The sequence below is a fragment of the Psammomys obesus genome, unplaced genomic scaffold, assembly GCF_907164565.1.
Source record: "Psammomys obesus unplaced genomic scaffold, mPsaObe1.curated_primary_1811, whole genome shotgun sequence".
Classification (NCBI taxonomy): Eukaryota; Metazoa; Chordata; class Mammalia; order Rodentia; family Muridae; genus Psammomys; species Psammomys obesus.
The window spans coordinates 126,672-147,218 of NW_026590707.1; the positions used below are offsets into that span (position 1 = coordinate 126,672).

The 20,547-nt window shown below is 43.3% G+C and overlaps 1 protein-coding gene across 1 annotated transcript in view; it reads right to left on the reverse strand.

Annotated features, from left to right (window-relative positions):
- Positions 1-6,558: 6,558 nt before the first annotated feature.
- Baz1a (bromodomain adjacent to zinc finger domain 1A) overlaps positions 6,559-20,547 on the reverse strand; it is an 86,360-nt gene continuing 72,371 nt past the window's right edge. The window contains exons 22-27 of the mRNA XM_055608705.1: positions 15,998-16,245; positions 15,685-15,917; positions 12,907-13,373; positions 10,483-10,625; positions 7,977-8,064; positions 6,559-7,493 (exon numbers count right to left, since the gene is read on the reverse strand). Of these exons, the coding sequence (XP_055464680.1) occupies positions 7,297-7,493; positions 7,977-8,064; positions 10,483-10,625; positions 12,907-13,373; positions 15,685-15,917; positions 15,998-16,245 (1,376 nt within the window). The 3' untranslated portion in view covers positions 6,559-7,296. The remainder of the gene's footprint in view (positions 7,494-7,976; positions 8,065-10,482; positions 10,626-12,906; positions 13,374-15,684; positions 15,918-15,997; positions 16,246-20,547) is intronic.

Sequence of the window (20,547 nt, forward strand, 5' to 3'; positions counted from 1 at the left end):
AAAATAGATCTTACTGAAACTAGTTTTGGTAGACAAAGAAAAGTGGAAGAAATCCAGCTTGCACGTTTGTGTTCATTGCTGCGCTATTCACAGTGGCTAGGAAATACGGATGGCCGAGGTGTCTTTCCAGCTGGTGACTGAATAACTAAAACAGGGCACACACACGGTATACAATTCTAGTCAGCTATAAAGAAAAGGGAATTTATGAACTTTTCGGGAAAATAGATGGACTTAGAAAATAGTGAGGTAACCCAGACACAGAAAGACAAACACTGTATTCTCTCTTATACAGGGATGTATGGAAGAAATTGAATCACCTTATTGGAGTTTCTCCAGTAAATGTTTTTTTAAAAGAAAATTAGTAAAAACTTTCTTGACGAGAAATCAGCACGTTACATGGTAGCTGGGCCCACTCATAGACAGATGGTCCCCACCTTTAATCTCAGCCTGGGAGGCAGAGGCAGGTACCCTCTGAGCTGGAACAGCCAGGGCTCCAGAGTCATAAACATGGGGTGGGAACTTCCTTGATTTAGAAACCACATACTCCTTTTTGGTGGCCTTTACTGCAATGCCATTGCTTCATAGTTCCTTGCATAGCTGCATTCCAAGAGCAAAAGGAGCCTACAGCCATTGGTTCCTCAGATTTTGCAAATGTCCTGGGTTTCAGGGAGCCTTCCAAGGGTTTTCCAGTAGGAAAGTTATGCAATGAGCATTGTTGGTCAGCTGTGGGAACTGATGGTGCCAGAGAGCCGGAGAGCGAGCATCATCATCTTCACAGTGTCTCACACTGACTAGCTTGAGCTCAGTGCTCATGGATTGTGTGTCAAAGTACATCTCCCTGGTATTGAGAGACTGTGTACTGAATCCAGAATCAAAGCATGCATTTTCCTCTATTTTAGTTAAGATTTCCCTTTGCTTGTCTATGTCTCTTCGCGCACATAGCACACGTGCGGGTGCCTTCAGGAAGAGGGTACCAGACCCCCGGAGCTGGGATCGCACTCATCATGAGTGCTGGGGTCTGAATCCAAGTTCTCTGGGAGAGCAGCAAGGGCCCTTACCTGGAGGACATCTCTCCAGTCCTATCTTCTCACATTTTAGTTAAGGTTTAAAGTTTTACTGTGTGTTTAGTTGTAAGTGTGTCATGTGGCGGCCAGAGGCAGCTTCTGGATGTTGGTTCTCTTCTTCCGTCATTACGTGGGTTCTGGGAAGGCAGCTCGGTCACTCCGGCCATCAGGCTCGCACAGTAAGCATGTTCTACTCCCTGAGCCATGCTGCCAACACCACGAGATTCGTTTTCAAACCGGGCTATTCATCTGCTACAAGTTCTCTCGACAGAAACTTTAGCTAATAAAGCCCTTGGCAGGTGGGGGTGGCGCACGCGCACGCCTTTAATCTCAGCGCTCAGGAGGCAGAGGCAGGCGGATCTCTGGAGATGTGGTTCACTTAGAGAACTTAGAGATGGAGATAGGAGGATCAGAAGTTCAAAGTCATCCAAGTCTACAACAAGTTTGAGACCTTGTTTCAAAAACGAAATTCCACACTGTATTTGCCATTATCTTTCTCCAAATTCTGGTTCCCATTTGGCTTGTTGAATTTCTCCCCATCCCCTTTCTCTCTCCACTCTCTTCCCCACCCTCCCTTTCTCTCTGTATTCTAGAGATTGAGCCCAGGGCCTTACCTATGCTAGGCAAGCACTCCATCACTGAGCTACATTGTCAACTCTCTATTATTTATTTACTGATTTATCTTCAACCAGGGTCTCAGTATGTAGCCTTGGCTGTCCTGGCGCTCACTCTGTAGAGCAGGTTGGCCTTGAACTCAGAGATCTGCCTGTCTCTGCCTTATGATTAAAGGCTGTGTCACCATGCCGGGCTTCCCTCTTTCTATTCCTTTCCCATCTGAATGACGATTAACATATTAGACAATAATAAGAAATTAAGTTGGAGTTGGAGAGATGGCTCTTCCCATGGACCCATGTTGAATTCTCAGCACCTACATGGCAGCTAGCAACTGTCTATAGCTCCAGTTCCAGGGGATCGGAGACACACACACACACACACACACACACACACACACACACCACCGATGCACATAAACTGAAGTCAGTTTAACTATTCCCATGCTCTAACAGCACTGTGGGTGTTTTTGTTTGGATTCCCCTTTCTTTTAGTGATGCATTTTGAGGTATTACAGAAGAAGTAGAGGGATGCATGGGAGTTTCCCCATAACCATCCGGGGAAGGAGTGGCAAGAGAGCAATGCTGGTGGGAAAGTAGTAATTATCTAAGATGGGGTGATGGACACGGGGGATTATTTCATCTGATTTTGTATGTGTGAAGGGTTGAGTATTCTGCTATGTTCTCATGTTTTATGTGCAGATGTTTGTCTGCAAGGGAGCATGTGCCTGTCTGAATGAAGGTGCCCTACAAGTGTAAAACAGGCGTCAGATCCCTTTGAGGATGGAGTACAGGTGCTTGTAAGCCGTGCAACATGGCTGCTGGGAACTGAGCTGCTGAGCTCTCTCCAGCCCTGTCTTACTCGGCTATTTATTTATTTATTTATTTATTTATTTATTTATTTATTTATTTAAAGTGTGTGTGTCGGCAGGGAGTGCTGGAGAGATGCCCCCTCAGTGTCAAGGGCAGAGGACTTACTTGGGTTGGTTTTTGCCAGCACCCAGATGGTGGCTCCCTGTAGCTGTAGTTGCATGGGATCTGGTGCCCTCTTCTGGCCACGGAGAGGCCATGCACTGCATGCACACGGGAGCATGCTCAGACAAAGAGGCACACACAGAGAAAAACGTCAAGGTGTGTTTTCTGCAAGAACAATTTGTTCCTTTAGCTCCTAAGCCATCTCTTCTGCCATGTCGCCATGTCCTCAAAAATGTCTTATTTATTTATTTATCTATCTATCTATCTATTTATTTATTTATTTATCTATTTATTTATTTATTCACTTATTTATTGTCTTGGTTTTGTACCTCTCTAAGCTCTTGAGGGAACATCATAGAAGACCAGAGGACACATTTTTCTGTTTGGCTTATTGTTGTTTAAAATATGGTCTCTCTCTACATAGCTGTCCTGGGCCTCACTTTATAGACCAGGTTGAACTCAAAATTACAGAAATCCCTGCCTCTGCCTCCTGAGAGCTAGGGCTAAAGGTGCATATTACCATGTCTGGCTGAGAGTGCATTTTTTGATGATTTATCATAAGGATGTTTTAAAAGCAGAATTGTTTGCATGACTGGCCAAAATCTTTGTTCTAGAAAACCCCTTCACAAGGTAAAATTGCTTCAAGCTGTGTGAAATCACACTTTCTTTTTTTCTTCAAGATGAATTTTTAAGCCGGGTGCGGTGGTACACACCTATAATCTCAGCACTCAGGGAGGCAGGGGCAGCTGGATCTCTGGGAGTTCGAGGCCAGCCTGGTCTACAAAGAGAGTCCAGAACAGCTAAGTCTACACAGAGATACCTGTCTTTAAAACAACAACAAAAAGGTTAATTTTTTAGGTTAGGTGTGGTGATACACACCTTCACTCTCAGCATTTGGGAGGCAGAGGCAGGTGCAGCCTTTGAGTCCTAGGCCAGCCAGGACTTTGTCTTAGATTTTGTTTTTGTTTTTCCAGAAGGGTCTCACTATGTAGCCTTGGCTGCACTGAATTCATTTTGTAGCTCAGGCTGGCCTTGAAGTCATAGAGATCCCCTGTCTCTGGGGTTAAACGCATGTGCCACTTAAAAAAAAAAAAAAAAAAAAAAAAAAAACTTAATGGAATGTGGACAAGTGTCTTTCCAGCAAGTGCTCCTAAGCACTGAGCCATCTCTCCAACCCCAAGGAATTGTACTTTGTAAGCCAAATTTGAGCTATGAAGAAAATAGTGAAGGAAGTATTTGATATTCATTAAAGATTTATAGAGCTGGAGAGACAGCTCAGAGGTTAAGAGCACTGGCTGCTCTTCCAGAGATCCTGAGTTCAGTTCCCAGCAACCACATGGCAGCTCACACCTTTCTGTAACTCCAGTTCTAGGGCACTGTCACCCTCACACAGACGTACATGCAGGCAAACACCAATACACATAAAATAAAAAAATAAAAATAAATAAATCATTTTAAAAAAGACACACAATGCCCTTTACAAAAATAAAGATTCATAAGGCTGGAGAGACGGTTCAGCGGGCAAAGCGCCTGCTGGGCGAGCGTGATCTGAGTTTGCGTGCCCAGCACCTAAAGATGGGCTAAGTGTTCACGCCTGCGATCGCAGAGTCAGGGAAGCAGAGCCAGGCAACCTGCCGGAGCTCACCAGCCGCTCAGGCTAGCCGAGTGCATGCTCTCCAGGTTTGGTGAGAACTGTCTCAAAAGAAACTAAGGTGAAATACTGAAGACACTGACGCAGCCTCTGGCCTCCACCTGCCTAAGAGCATGTGTGCACCCCTCTTCTGCATGCACACGTGCGCACACACATGCTGGAATATTGTTCAGTCTTACAGAAAAAGCAGGGCCAGCAAGACGGCTCAGTGTGTAAAGACACTTCCCACTGGGCTTGCCGACCTCAGTTTGACCTCTGAGGCCCACAGGGCAGAAGAGAGTCAACCCTGAAAGCTGTGGTCTGGCCCCCATAAACCTCTATTATAGCTCTAGAGACAAAGGAAGCCCTGTCATTTGCAATAAATGATGACGTGGTGTGCGTGCTTAGGTAAGACGGGCAGGTGCCGGGAGACGGTAGACACCACGAATCTCATCCGATCCTCTGATCTGCAGCATCAGAGGAGCAGAAGGACGATTCCTCAGGGTTTGGGGGAGATTTTTATCAAAGGACACCTCATCTTGGTTAGAGTAAGCTCGGACACCTACTGTGCAGCAAATCATTTACATATTCTCAAGAACTTGTAATAGCTACGCTGTAATGGCTCAGGGGGATCTCTGTGAGCCTGAGGCCATTCTGTTCTACACAGTGAGTTCCTTCCCAGCTAGGACTATGTATTGAGACGCTGTCCCAACAAAACAAACCCAGAAGAAAACAAAACACGGATGTCAACCTCCGGCCTCACAAAAAAGCGCGACTTTAAATGTTCTTGTCATAAAAAATAGTAACTGAGGCAGTGCATGCTATGTAGCATAGGATATGCATGCACATATTTGCAGTATCATAGATACATATGCATTTAGAAAAACAAGTTAAAGTAACAAAGTAACGTGCCTGTGCCGACAGAGCTGGTTCTGACTCGGTGTGGCAGATGGTTTTAGCCCCACCTGAAAAAGTGGGCTAGCGTCCTTGCTCTATCGGAATTCCTAGCCCGCAGGAACACTTCCTGGTCCTCCCAGTTCTGCCACGTGTGGCTACATTGTTCTTACAGAGTCCAGCAACTCAAAACCACTTTCTGTTGTACAAAGCAGATTCCCAGATCCTTTGATTTTTGGTTTGTCTAGAGCAGTGGCTCTCAACCTTCCTATCGCTGTGGCCCTTTAATACAGTTCCTCGTGTTGTGGTGACCCCAGCCATAGAATTATTTCTGTTGCTACTTTCATAATTTTGCTGCTGTTACGAATCGTGATGCAAATATCTGATATGCAGGGTATCTGATATGTGACTGCTGTGAAAGGGTCGGTTTACCTCGAAGGGGCCTTGAGCCCACAGGTCTAGATGATAACCTGCTTTCTTGTCCTAAGAAATGGTGGTGTTACTCCATCCAGGAAAATGAACATAGCACTTTGAGGAAGCTGAGAGGAAATGGCGGAAGTATAGGGCTTGAAAACATATGACAGTATAATTAATTAATGGATTTTGAGACAAAAAAAAATCTCTCTATGTAAGTTGGCTGGCCTGGAACTCACTATGGAGATCAGGCTTGTCTCTCCCCACCCCCAAGGTTTCTGTTTGTAATCCTGGAACTCACTCGCTCTGTAGACCAGGCTGCCCTTGAACTCACAGAGATCCACCTGCCTCTGCCTCCCTAATGCTGAGTAAAGGCGTGCGCTACCATGGCCCGGCTTTATTTATGGTGTTTTGCCTGCCTGTATGTCTCTGTGAGGGTGTCTGATCCTCTGGAACTGGAGCTACAGACTGGTGTGAGCTGCCGTGTTGTGTGAAATTGAACCCAGGTCCTTTGAAAGAACAGCCAGCGTTCTTAACTGCTGAACCGTCTCTCCAGCGCCTGCTTCTACCTCTGGAATGCTGGAAGGTGCCACCACTTCTCAGCTAAGGGAACCTAGTGTTCAATTCAGAGCCGATGGGGGACATTCACATTCAAATGACCACAGTCAAGTTCTTACTGTGTAGCCCAGGGTAGCCCTGAACTTGTGGTCTTCTTGCTTCAGCATACCAAGTGCTACAATCATAGGCTGAAATCAAGGATTTGTTTGGATTCAGGCCCAGTGCTCCAGGCCTGCACTCCCAAGATTCAACATGCTTCTATCCTCTTAATGGGAATCTGTGCAAGAATACTCCTGCCCCCAGCAGAGGCTCCTAACCCGGACAATGAAACACTGTGCGGTTTCCATGATCTGCATGTATTAATATACAAAAGTTTGGTTTTAATCTGGAAAAACTTCAGAACTCAGAAAACTTGAAAAATGTATTATTTTATTTGTACACTTAGAAAAGTTGTACATAAAAACTTATTGTTGTAAAACAGCACTGTTAGGGAGAAGGAGGGTGACTTTTTCTTTTTTTAATCATTAAGAATGTTTGAGAATAAAATAAAAACATAGTAAAATGTTTAAAAAATTAAAGAACATTTTCCAAGTATAAATTTTATAAATACAAAACAAATTCACAAATGACTTTGAATGCTAAATAAATATCTAGTTAATAAATTCAGTCGGCACTGGCTACAGCACGTTGGGGCTAGAAAATTGGATTCATTCATGTGTAGTGTTGAAACAATGTGCTTGTTAAACAAGTCGTAAGACACACACATTCTCTAAACTGTGCTCTAGAAGGCTCCGCTGTGGAGGGCAATCCTCCTTAATACAAAATAAATCCTAGATGAGAAATAGTTTCCAAGATACCTGAACACATGAATGATCTCAAAATGTACAAAAACCTCTGTAAACCAGTACTGTATCCAATACATCTATTTATTAAACTTAGTAGATACTGAACAAACTGTAGCAAAGGAACTCTTTCCTACATTCTCCTGAGAGTTTAACATTAAAGTCGAGAATATAGTGCAGGCCACACTTGGATGTGGTCAACCAGCTGTTATTGCTTTATACACATATCTGCTTTAGAGCATGATTTCATGTTCCATTTTCATGAACGATTCATGTTTTCTTCACATACAGCCTTTAGAAGGACAAAATTAGATCCGTGACTTTTTTGCAGCTAGTGGCACGCTAACCTGGTCCACATTACTGGGTGAGATGTGCAGGCCAAGCTTTTGAGCTTGGATATGAAAAAATGCTTGAAGCCGAGTTCCAGCTTTTGCTTCACTTGTGTTCCGAGGATTGTACTCAAAGCAGTTCGAAAACATTAACTCAATATCATCAATAAACTCAGCTACAAAGAAAAACAAACAAAATTAGGAATGAAAGTACACACCTCAGAAACAAATTATGTTTGCTGAAAAACTTCAGAAAACTGAAGCCAGAAAAACAGAGACTGAAACAAGGTAGTAGAACTTTGACTTAAGATTGTTTAACTACACAGTTTCAAATTGTTCTGGTGAAACTATGGCTTACATACACTACGTGTTTACACGGCCCTGGCTGGAGAGGCAGCACTGGCTTAGCTTTTCAGGAGTACTGTGTTCAATCTCCAGCATCAAAAACCAGAAAAACCACTTCTTCCGCTAAGACCAGACTGTATAAAGTACTCTAAATATCTAACTCGATCCACCTTTCGTCTCAGTATTTAGTGATAAGCACTCGGGGGACCCTGCTGGCTGCCATCTCTCTAATTATACTAATGTACATCATTTTAAACAAAACAAAAATAGCAACATCTTTTAAAAGCAATAAAAGGAAATTGTAAGTTACTCACATGCTAATTTATATTCACATTTATTTACTTTTTCTCGAATTATATTTAAGGCAATAGGCTTCTTAATGATGTCATAGTAGTCCGGGACCTGTAAAGCAATTCAATATTTCACAGCACAAAAAGATTATTGGACACATAGGGTTAAATAAATTTTATAGTTGAAAAGCAACTTAATATTAACTTTCTCAATACTATTATTCCATTAAAATATGTCACATATTTTGAGTCATTATAATTATGTGAAAGCCTGCTTGATACCATAAGAAATGCATTGTGAAAAGAAAAACAGTTTTGCTCATGGTTTTTCCTATAAACTGATATATATGCATGTTTACTTATTGATAACAGAAACCACCTATGAAAAATAAGTTAAAAAAGCTAGAATTCAAGGCCATCTTCAGCTATAGAGCAAACCTGGATAAACAGGGCTGAGATCCTGTTTGAAAGAACCAAAAAAAACCTCGTCCAGTGAGGTGACTCACGGTGGAGGGGTCAATCTATCCTATCTTCCCCTCTCAAACTGGTGAGGTGTGCACCCACACACAAAACAAACCTTTTAAAAAAAGATTTATTTATTATGCATACAGTGTTCTGCCTGCATGTGGGCCTGCGTGCCAGAAGAGGGCACCAGATCTCATTGTAGATGGTTGTGAGCCACCATGTGGTTGTTGGGAATTGAACTCAGGACCTCTGGAAGAGCAGACAGTGCTCTTAACCTCTGAGCTATCTCTCTGGCTTCCAAAACAAACTAATTTCAAAATATAATTTTAAAATAACTAGACGTTATTCTATAGTAATTAATCCTTTAGATTCTTGCTCTGGGAATCGAAGTGGAAGGAAGTGTACTTACTGGTGTTCTCCCAAAGGACCTTGGGTTAAATTCCTAGTACCCAGAGATTACAATCATTTTTCTATACCTCTAGTCCCAAGAACCTGACAAGTTCTGCCTCTGAGGACACCAAATGCATGCGATGCACAGACATACATGTAAGCAAAGCACGCATACACAGAAAAAGACATTTTAAGAAAATGTGTGTGTGTGCATGTGCACTGAGGTCGGAAGAGAATTTGGTGTCTTGTTCTGTTCTTCTGAAGTAGGTCCCTGGCTTCTCTGCTGGGCTGGCAACCAACAAGCCTCAGCAACTGCCATCTCCACTCTTCTTGGAACTGGAGAAAGAGGCATGTGTGGGGTGCCCAGCTTGTCAGATGACCGTGAGCTCAGCTCCAGGCTGTGTGCTCCACAGGCACATTCTCTCTAGTCCCTGATGACTGACAGACCTTCGCACAGCCTAAGTCTTCTAGTATATTGTGCCAGAGCCTCTGCTTCATTGAAGCTACCCATTTTCCCCATCACCATCTTTTTTTAAAATTAATTAATTTATTATTTATACAGTATCATGCCTGCAGGCCAGCAGAGGGCACCAGATCTCATTATAGATGGTTGTGAGCCACCATGTGGTTGCTGGAATTGAACTCAGGACCTTTGGAAGAGCAGCCAGTGCTCTTAACCTCTGAGCCATCTCTCCAGCCCCCATATTACCATCTTTCTCAGCACTTACCTACACTCCCTTCATGCTAAAATACTGTCAGGCCCCCTGAAGCTACTAATCTCTCTTTTTGAGGTTGGCCTCTAACTCACAGCTCTCCCACCCAAGCACTAGGATCTCAAGCACATGCTAATATGGCTCTTATTATTATTTAATTTCTTTTTTGTTTTATTTTTTCTCTGTGTAGCCCTGCCTGTCCTGGACTCACTTTTTGTAGGCCAGGCTGGCCTTGAACTGAGAGGTCCGCCTGCCTCTGCCTCCCCAGTGCTGAGATCAAAGGCCTGCAACTATCACATCTGGCTCTCAGGCATGTTTAATATACCCCCGAAAATGACTCTGAGGCATGCTGTACCATGACGACTAACTTAGCATATGAGAGAAATCCCATTAATAACATTTAATTGAATTCACTCCATGAATACTTATTACATAGAACAAAAGTTATTTTCAGATGTCTGAAAAAAGAACATTCTTACAAAGAATCAGCTATGGCACTGGTTAAGAGCATTTATCACTCTTGCAGAAGACCTGGATTCAAGTTCTCAGCACCTACATGGTGGCTCACAACCTCGTTCCAGAGGATCCGATGGCCTCTTCTGGCCTCTGCAGGCACTGCACACATATGCAAACACTCACACACATAAAAACTAAAAGTCAATAAATGTTAGGAGTCTGGGACTAATCTGGCCATATGGGATGAGTCTAAAAACATAAACAAAATAGCCACAGGATCAGGAGGGACTAAAAAAGCAATGCTGTTTAGCCTTAGTTTTTTTTTTTTGTTTTTTTTTTCAACATATAAAGCAACCTTCCAGTGGTGTGCTTTGAAAAGAGTTCAGCAGAGAAGAGGTGCTCTGATAATTTCAAAGTTACCATAGAGACTAAATCATATAATATAAATGTAAATCAGGTAATACATGCACAGATTGTATGAAGTCTAGCTATATTACTGTTATTACCTGAATTTTAGAAACAAGTTTCAAAAAGGGCCAGCTATCATCATGCCGCACCAATTCCACAACAAGCTGTTCAAAAGCGGACAATTCATGAACTCCTCCTTGTCGGCCAGAACTTCTTCGATTCAGTGGTACGGGAGATGACTCTGAATAAAAAGGAAAGAAATTTTAGGCAGTACAAAGCAAAATATTGGGTCTTAGGCTGGGTCACAGAAATATAAGCCAAATTACAATAGAAAATGGACACTTTACACTGGGATTTTGCTTTTCATGTGTCCATGGTCTGAATGTATGCATGCATGTCTGAACGGGAGTCCAGGTGCCTGTGGAGGCCTGAGGTTTATTCACTGAGGCAGGGTTTCACTGACAGATCCTCAGGGGCTCAAGTTACAGGCAGGCCTGCCACCCCCACCTGCTATTTACATGGGCTCTCAGCTCCTGCTAAGCTTGGTGCTTGGGCCTTCAAGCCTGCAGGTGAGCCATCTCCTCAGCCTACCTAATTTATTCTGAAAGACATGGAAATCTGGGCCAAATATTCTTAGTCTTCTTTTTGATCTAAACAATTTCCAAACAAGGGTTTGGGGATTCTTACTCAGTTTTACTAAAAATATTTTCAAACTAAAAAAAAAGAAAGCCAAGCACTTCTCTAGTAGCTCTTGAACACACCCTGAAGAGGCATCTGATAGTGTGTGGTCACACATTGAATCTCAGCATTCAGAGGCAAATGCAAGCCAATTTCTGGGGGTTCCAGGCCAGCTAGGGCTACACAGTGAAACCCTGTCTTAAAAACAAACAAAAAAAATGCCACAACCAAAAACAACAAACAAAAAAAAATTAAATGGTCAGTGAAATCTAGGGTACAATATGGCTCAAACATGAATTCAGGTGTTCAAATCCCTTTCGTGTAAATCTACACATTCCTCTCATTTCAGGATAGTTTGACATTAAACAAACAAAAAGCTTTACAGAACTTTAAAAAATATTTACTTTTATTTTTACACGTTAGTGTGTCTGTGTGTCTGTGTGCACTCGTGCACCTGTGCCGTGCCATGGCGCATGGATAGAGGTCAGAGAACAACTTTAATTGTTGTTCTCACATGTAGGCTCTAGGGATTGAACTCAGGTCGTCAGGCTTGTCAGCAAGCACCTTTATCCATTGAGCCACTTCATCTGCCCCCTTTCTGCAGATTTTACAAAATAAAAACATTGAAACACATTCCACAGTCACCTCAGTAGCACATATACAGCATGGGCTATAAACTGTTGCAGGCTAGCCTGGGCTACACTGAAAGATCTTGTCTCCAAAATCCAAAAAGAATGAATGAAGAGGGATAGGGATGTAACTCTGTGGTAAAGAAACTCTCAAGGCCTTGGCTTAAGTTCAGCACCAAAAGAAAGGAGATCTTACAGTTCTGGCGCATTGCACAAGGTCTGTGCTCTCAGCTTCTGGAGGCTCAGGGAGGACTGTGGGTTATCTGCCTGGATTGCACAGTGAAACACTGTCTCAACCAACCAGCCAACGACCCAAACTGGGACTGGAGAGGGGCCTGGCTAGTACCATAGGAACACAGACCAAACAGCCAATACAAGCGGAAAGATGATTATGTAGTGATTATTATGAACAAAATTCAGAACAGACGGCCACACTCCAGTCTGGTACTTCAAAGGGTAATTTTTTTTTGTTGTTCAGGACAGGGCTTCCCCATGTGCGTCTTTGCTATCCTGGAACTCTCTCCATAGACCTTGAACTCAGAGATCCTCTTGCCTCTGCCTCCTGAGTGCTGGGATTAAAGGCGTGTAATACAACACCAAGCTATACAGGGTAATCTTATCAAATAATGGAATGTTCCTGTGTAGTGATGATTATGTGTGCTCTGAGGGAGGAAAAGGTGGGAGGATGAAACACACAAGGCAAGCACTTGGCCACTAGAATTTATCCCTATCTCTGAAGGGTGTTTGCTGGGCTGGGCATTCAAACACTGACTGCATTCCTCTGTTAACAAGGAAATACTTGTTAGTGCCTTGCTAAGAGTACTCACTGCCCTCCAGAGGACCTGGGTTCAGTCCCCAGCAGCTGTATCAGGTGGCTCAACTGCCTCTAATTTCAGTTCCTGGGCACCCTCTGACCGCAGCAGGCACCTGTATATATGTTTGTATTCAGGGAATAGTAAGGGCTAAGAAGGTGGCTCTTTGGTAAAGTGCTTGCTGTGCAAATATAGGATCTGTTTGGCCCCAAGCATCATGTAAAAAGCCAGGTTTCATGCTTCCTCTGGCCTCCACTACTGTACTTTGCCTTCACTCAGCAACAGCTGCCTCTTCGATGACACATGCTTTAGGTCAGACTGTTGTACACCATAGGAACACTTTTTACACGAACAAAGGACTCAATTTTCTTAGGTAAGGAAGAGTGTAAGTTAGATTTCATACCTGTGGATTGTCTTTTCCTGCCTCTTCTCTTGGAGTCACTGTCCTGAAGAGAGAGCCTTTCGGCAGGGTTTAAAGGAATCAGCTGTCCGCTTGATCTCGAGGTGCTGACTCTGAAGTTAGTGAAGCTGGGGCTGTGTTCTGGGGTATTATCAGCACTCTTCCTTACTCTGCGCTTTCCACGAGGACTAAGCAGTTCCACAAACACATCTGCTTGCAGTGCACCAGGACTATGGCGAGTGGGCCGACCGCCAATCCTTAGAGACCTAGTTTCTGTTGGAGGGGCGGATCTGACTTTCCTCAGGACTCTGCCAGCAGTTTTAGAAGCTGTGGTTTTGGGTGTGTTCTGCTGACTCCTTGAAGGGTATCTTCCAGGGTCTTGTCGTTGGCTGCGACTTGAGAAAGAAGAGCCAAATCTCCCTCTTGTTTTAATTGGCAATCTAACTTGGGGTCGTCCTCGTTTTGGTGGGCTACAAATATTGTTAGAAAATACAATTATTATACAGAACAATAATAAACATGCGGTTATTTGTGTTCAGTCAGTGAGTTATACATAAATTACTTTTGCATAAGAACCTTATCCTATAGTTTATACCCTTTATGTTTATATATCAGCTATATATAGGATATCTATATATATATAGATATATATAGATATATATCTATATATCATATCCCTTATGTTTAGAGACAAGTTCTCATGGAAGTCTAAACTGTACTTTCATGTATTTCTCTGTAACAAGGAAGTAAGTTAATTTCTAGGTGACTAGGACATCATGAAAATCGAATTGTGATAAGCTAATAAAATCCTCAGGAGACATGTAAACAGGCCTCATCAATAATCTTTAAAATCACAGAGAACCATGGGACTAAAACTGCATTGTGTTTTCCTCTGTGCCACCACCACTGACACAGAGGAGACTGAAGGTCCAGCCAATGGCTGACCCTGAAGGAGGCCTCAAATTTATGGCTCATGAAGACCAAGCCAAGAACCTCTTTACTTTCTGATTCTGAAATTACAAAACTAGATTGAACTTATCTCTCTACATATTTCTTCTTTACCTGAAACATTCACAGCAACTTTCCTAACTTATTGACCAATTGAGTTGTGTGTCTATGTAGTTCATGCACATGTGCAGGCGTGCTGGTACTACACGCAGAGGCCACCGCTAAGTGTCTTCTGTTGCTGTCCACATTTTGAGACAGGATCTCTCACTAAAGCTGTAACTGGCTAATTAGGCTAGACTGGCTGGCCAGTAACCCCCTGGGATTGCCTTTCTCCACACCTCCGACTCCCAGGTTGGGCTGGGGTTACAGGTGTATGGGTTACAGGTGCTTTTAGGTTGGTGCTGAGGATCCAAATGTGGGTCCTTGTGCTTGCATACTCTTCAATTACTGACTCATTTTTCTAGGACTCCAGATTATTTATTGTTATGTTTAAATGTAACATTAATTATTAATATTGTTATGCTCCAGATTCTTTATTGTTATGTTTAATTGTTATGCAATAGCCTTCAAGAGCCACACAAGGTAAATGGGCTCTATTAGCTGCTATTCTTTTTTTTGAAATAACTTATTTATTTTTATTTCATATGCACTCATATTCTGCCTGCACGTATGTCTGTGTGAAGTTCTTAGATCTCCTGAAACTAGAGTTACAGGCATTTAGGCTGGGTGCTGGGAAATGAACCCAGGGCCTCTGGAAGAGCAGCTAATTATCTTAACCTCTCAGCCATCTAGCCAGCCCCAGCTGGACTCTTAAAGAAAACAAACAAAACAAAACAAAACAAAAACCAAACAATACCCCCCCCCAAAAAAAAAAAACAGTATAAATTGGGAGGGAAAAGTGGTATAGAGATAGGAGAGCAAATAATAAAGGAGAAAAGAAATTTTGAGACAGGGTTTCTCTATGCAGCCCTGGCTGTCCTGGACTTACTCTGTAGACCAGGCTGGCCTCGAACTCACAGTGATCTACCTGCCTCTGCCTCCCCAAGTGCTGGGATTGTGGGCATACGCCACCTTGCCTGTCTATGAGAAAAAACAAAAACAAACCCCCCCCCCAAAAAAAAAAAACAAAACACCTTAATCATAACAAAAAAAGAGGGGATGGCTGTATTTTAATTATTCTCCTCTGACAGTGGTCTTTTTGTATTCAACAGTTCTTGATTGTTGTTGCCATCCTTGGCTTCTTGATTTCATTGGGTGCAGATGTTTAAACCGAGAACAAAGAATTGTTCTCGTTATTGTGGTATAACCAGGCCTACTGATGGAAAACTAGTGGATAGAAATATCTAGTCTTTAAATTCACTGGATATATCTACTTAATAGATAAGACTTTGCCTTCATTTTAGTCTGGAAAGGGTCTGGGTGTGGTGGTGCGCTTCTGTAATTTGAGTACTCAGGAGGCTAAGTTTGAGGCTAGCCTGAGCTACAGTGTGAGATTGTTTGAAGGGAGATAAAAAGATGAAATAAGTACTGCTGCAGTGCTACCACAGCAGGGCTGCCCCTCCTCCAGCCACCTGAGCACCGGGCCTGAGTGACAGCTTGCTACGTCTCAGCAGAGCTGTTAACTCTGCGGCTAATGGGGCAAGAGCACAAGACCATAACAATGTGGACTGCTTCGGTCAGAAATACCCACTTTGGGAATATTCCAAAGTATTTTTAATCCATAGAAAGCACAGAAGTTTCAGGCATGCTAGCTGAGAACAGTTACAACCCCAACTGTTCTGTGTGGGTTAAAAAGACACAGCTGGAAGAGCCTCACACTGAACACCGACTCACCTGAGCTCTTCCTCCTCATCAGAGTCCTCTTCATCTTGTTCCACCTCATATTCTTCCTCCTCACTCTGACCCTCTCCATCATCATCATCATCATCAACTTCATCATCTTCACCCTCCATGCTCTCTTCCATTTCTTCATCACTTTCCAAGGATGGTCTCTGTCTAGAGGAAAGTCTTCTAGAACGTTGCTTTGGTCGACATTCTGGACAAAACCAATCTCCATCAGGAACAGTCTGAACAAATCACAAAATGATCATCATCTACTGGTCAAAACCTCACTTTCGATGTGGGCAACAGACAAAGATAAAAATACCTTGAGCTTTGGTCGAACGCAGTAGGTGTGGTGCCCTCGGTCACAGCCGTCGCAGAGCACCATGTTTTCAGCATCGCCCTTTTTCCTGCAGATCTTGCAACGTGCATTTAGTATAGATTTAGACCACATCACACTCCGATCCAAGGTTGATAAGTGAAGAAAGACCTGGGATAGACTAGCAGACGAAAGGAGAGACTCTCTCCAGCGGTCCAGGACAGTTTTATAAGCGCGCCCGCTGTCGCTGCCATCTTAAATGAGAGGGGAGAGTGATTCAAGTTCCTGGGTGAACATAAACGTCTACCAGAATTACTTCTCCATAGTTTAAATAGCTTTGATTTCATGCTTCTTCTAACGTTTATCAAAAAGACTATGCTTAATATTGAACACTAACCTTTCATGTAATTCTAGCGCTTGGGAGGTCAAGGGCAAGACAACTGCTATGGTTTTCAGACAGTTTGGACCACAGTGATTGCACAGACTGAGACTGTCTCTCTCTCAAACTGCCCACACCTAACATTAAAGAACCTATCTCTACCTTTGGGGTGTGTAATCTACTAAACAAAATGGCTTTGTCTCTGCCCCTCACTCTGAGCTTCCAACTTGACATTGTTAAAGGCTTCATGGAAAGCTCTGGCATGTACAGTGTCTGCAGGGAAGGGCCAGTAAGCACTTCCAGTTAAAAGACCATGAAGACATCTTTCTGAACAAATCTGGCACCAGCCTTTATTTGGTAATGAGGTTGAAATAAGGTTGAAGAGTGGCCAACATGTTAGAGTAAACGGAAGGCCAATCATGAGAGGCTTTTGTAGTCCTAAATCAGTGTGAAGGATTTTAGTGCATGAACTTTTAAAAAAAATTTTTTTAAGATAACATAGTTCAGGCTGGCTTCAAACTTAGGATCCTTCAAACTTAGGATCCTCTCAACTCAGCCTCCTAAATGCTGGGATTACTACAGGCTGTACCAACCACTCCTGGCATAATGTGGGTATAATCCCAGTTCTTGGGGGCAGGCAGAAGTGGGCCGGTCAGTTCAGTGCCAGCCTCAGCTACATAGCAAGACTGAGCTCAGTTATGCAGCTTAGCACTGGGAAGATTGGCCCATACCACTATCCTAGGCTTTTTACATGCATGTCGGCAATCCAAATTTGGCTCCTCAGCTTATACGATGGAGTCATCTCCCCCAAGCCCCTTTCCCCACCCTTTATGGAGACAGGGTTTCCTGTGGCTCAGGGTGCCCCTCTCAAAGCCCCCCATATCCTAGGATGGCCTTCACTCCTAAGTGCTGGGCCACAGCTGCACACAAACACGCCGAGATTTGCTTCCCTCACCAGCTCAAACACGCTTGAACAAGCCAATTACACCTCTGTCGTTCTCTAGGTTCTATGACCATCAAGGGCAGACTATGTCTTGCTTCTTTTGTCTTTCATTTGCTAGTCTGGATAGACTCTTCAAGAAATTATTGACAAAAATGATTAATATAAAATACATGTTAAGATTCCCTATAGTCTCTTGAAGTTCATAAGAGAAAAACATGCTAAGAACATTTTATGTCAAACAAGCAAGCATAATCCCTCTTTGTGTATTCTTTGGACTCACAGCTAAGTACATGAGGTTTGCTTTGCACATGTCAACTCAGAATTGCTGTAAGGGGCTGCTAAGATGGCTGAGCAGGCAAAGGGACTTGTCATCAAGGTTGATACCCAACTTCCATTCTGGGACCCGAGAGAACCACTCCCCAGTTGTCCTCTGACCTCTGTCCATGTATCACAGTATGCACACACATTCACACAATAAACAGATGGATGTAATAAAATAATAAAAAAATTGATTAGCTAAAGTGTAAAATGCAGCAGGCAACTATTAGGAAGACAACAGTTGTTTTGTAAGCTTGTCTCCAAGTCCAGTCCCTTCCAAAACATTAAATTCAAGATTTTCCTTCAAAACTAAATATTCACATTAGTATCCAGCAATATAGAAAGTAAAATAGCTCTGACAAGACAAAACACACATTTCTGTAAAAAGTTAAAAATTTACCATCTCTCACACTAGATTGATCGTCCTCTCTCTTTTTCTTGTTCTTTTTTTTTCTAGCTCCCTTTTGATCTTTATTAATTTCTGTGTTACCTAATTTCAAATTGACAAAGTTAGTTGAGAATTCCTATTATAGCTTAAGGATTTAACCATAAGCATGACATTATGATGAAATTACCAACCCAAACAAACACTTCTCACGCCATCTAAGACAATTAACTGAACATGATTCTCCTCCCCAAATTAATGGAATAAAAGGCCACTAAAAAAATCAGTGAAATTAACCACAATAAAAGGGATGCCCTCTTTCTTTCCATGTGTGCTCAGGATTAAACCCTAACCCTCACACACACTAGGCAAGTACCCTCAGCGGAGCTACATTCCTAGGCTAAGTCAGGGTCTAACATCTGGCCCTTGCTGCCTACAACTCACTGTGTAGACCAGGCTGGTCTGAACGCAAAGGCGTCCACCTGCCTCTATCTGCTCTGTGCCTAGCCTCTATTGTAACTGTGTGGGGTTTTCTGTTTGTTTTCAGCTGGCAGCTACCTGTATTTACTTGTGTGTGTGTGTGTGTGTGTGTGCATGTGCCACACACGCCTGTGAAGGTCAAAGGACAGCTTTTAGAAGTTGGTTTTCTCCTTCTACCCTTGTGGGTTCTGAGAACCAAACCCAGGTCGTTGGGCTTGTACAGCAATGCCTTTACCTGTTGTGCCATCTCCCTGGTCTGTATTTAAATTTTATTTTCAATGTCAGGAGTGCATGCCTACAATGCTAACACTTGGGAGGCTGAGGCAAAAGACTGCTGTGAAGAACCTATTTCCAGAAATGCCGCCAAAAGAGCCCAGACTGGTTTTGAATTGGTGATCCTCTTGCCTCAGCCTCCACAATAGCGATAGGGAAGGAGGAAGCCTTGATGTGTATTGTTGCCATGAACATGGCCAAGCTGTGGACTCCAATGTGTCAGTCCCAGAGCAGTGGCAAAGTCTTACCTGGTGAGGCTCATACTGGCAAAGCATTCCTTAAGTCCTAGCATGAGTGAGTGACCACTGTGCACAAAGAATAGCAGCCGTAGCCTTCCCCCCTCAACATTTCCAGCCAAGGCTGCCGGCCTACAGAGCTCCTCCGACTGAGACTAGCTAACAACCATGCCTTCCTGCCTCCCCTCCCCCCATGCCATACCTAATAAGCAGACGGAGGTTTCTGACTGCAGGTGCCCTTGACCCCAGCCTCCCTGTATGTGTGCCTATGTGTGGGGTGCCAGGGCTCAGGCCATGCAGGATGCAGTAGCAGCTAAGACCACAGATGAGTGCCACCATGCCTGCTTAGCTTGCTATAAAGAGAAACACTGTTCCCAAAAACCAAATAAGAAAAATCTCTGAAGCTGGTTCAGCTCCTGTGCTGAAATGTTAGGAGAATGCAGTATGTATTCTATTTCAGATATTCATAAAGTAGAACCTCCTTTTCTCTCTTCCAAATGCCCTGCATGCCTCTTAGCCAGACTGGCTTAGCCAGACTGGCTTTGACTCCAAAGCCTCTTGCTTCTTCCTCCTAAGCTCTGGGATTGCAGCCATGTGCTCTACCACCTTTTGAGCTTCATTTGTTTACGACCCCAAATTAAATTGTGTTCTTTTATCTCAGTATGAAAGATAAGCTCTAAAGTGATTATATGTAAATGAGCACCAGAGTCACGGTGGCCCTCACATAACCCTCGAGACAACTTCCACTGTTATCATTTTTCTTGGCTAATAAAACATATAGGCTAATGAAACAACTAGATCTCATTTTCCCCCTTTGAACTTAGAGGCTTATTTCTTTTTTTTGTGGAAAGAAACAAGTTTTCAAGGCTAGTCTCAAGAAGATTGGGGGCTACAAGGACACTACAACTTATGAGGAAATGGATGGGAATCTGGGCTAGGCAGGAAGATTCTCCTGTTCTCCACTTCCACACTAGAAGCTGATCACACCCACTGCTGTCCTTGACGGATATGCCATGGCCCTGGCATTTCCAGCATCTGGAAATTTAACTGAAGCTAAATCTTTACTAATGATCTGTCATGGCCCCTCTCAGAAACTCTGGCTCTAGCCCTGATGCTATGCCTCAGGGATGCTGCCAGACATAGCCTCAGACTCTCTGGACATGGCCTGTGTGCTGACCCCGAGAAAATAATTTCCTCTTATCACAATGGTACTAGATATTTTCACCTCAGTGGTGCTGGTCTCTTATTAATCACAGTTGATTCTTCAGTTTGGCACACAGAGACCCTTAGTACAAAATACCACAAACAACCCTTATCCCAAGTGTCAAGAGGATCTTTGTTGCCCCTAAGACCTTGGCCAAGGCTCCACTGTGTGTGTTTCTCTCAGCATTCTTATACTGTACGCACCCACTGGGAAGTCCCATAAGCTCTGAGCACACAGGCTAAGCAAATAAGTGTTTTACCATAACTTATGCCCTCCTCCAGACCTCTTTTCCTCCCTTCCATCCCTATCAACACCACACTCAGTGCGCACATGCAGTC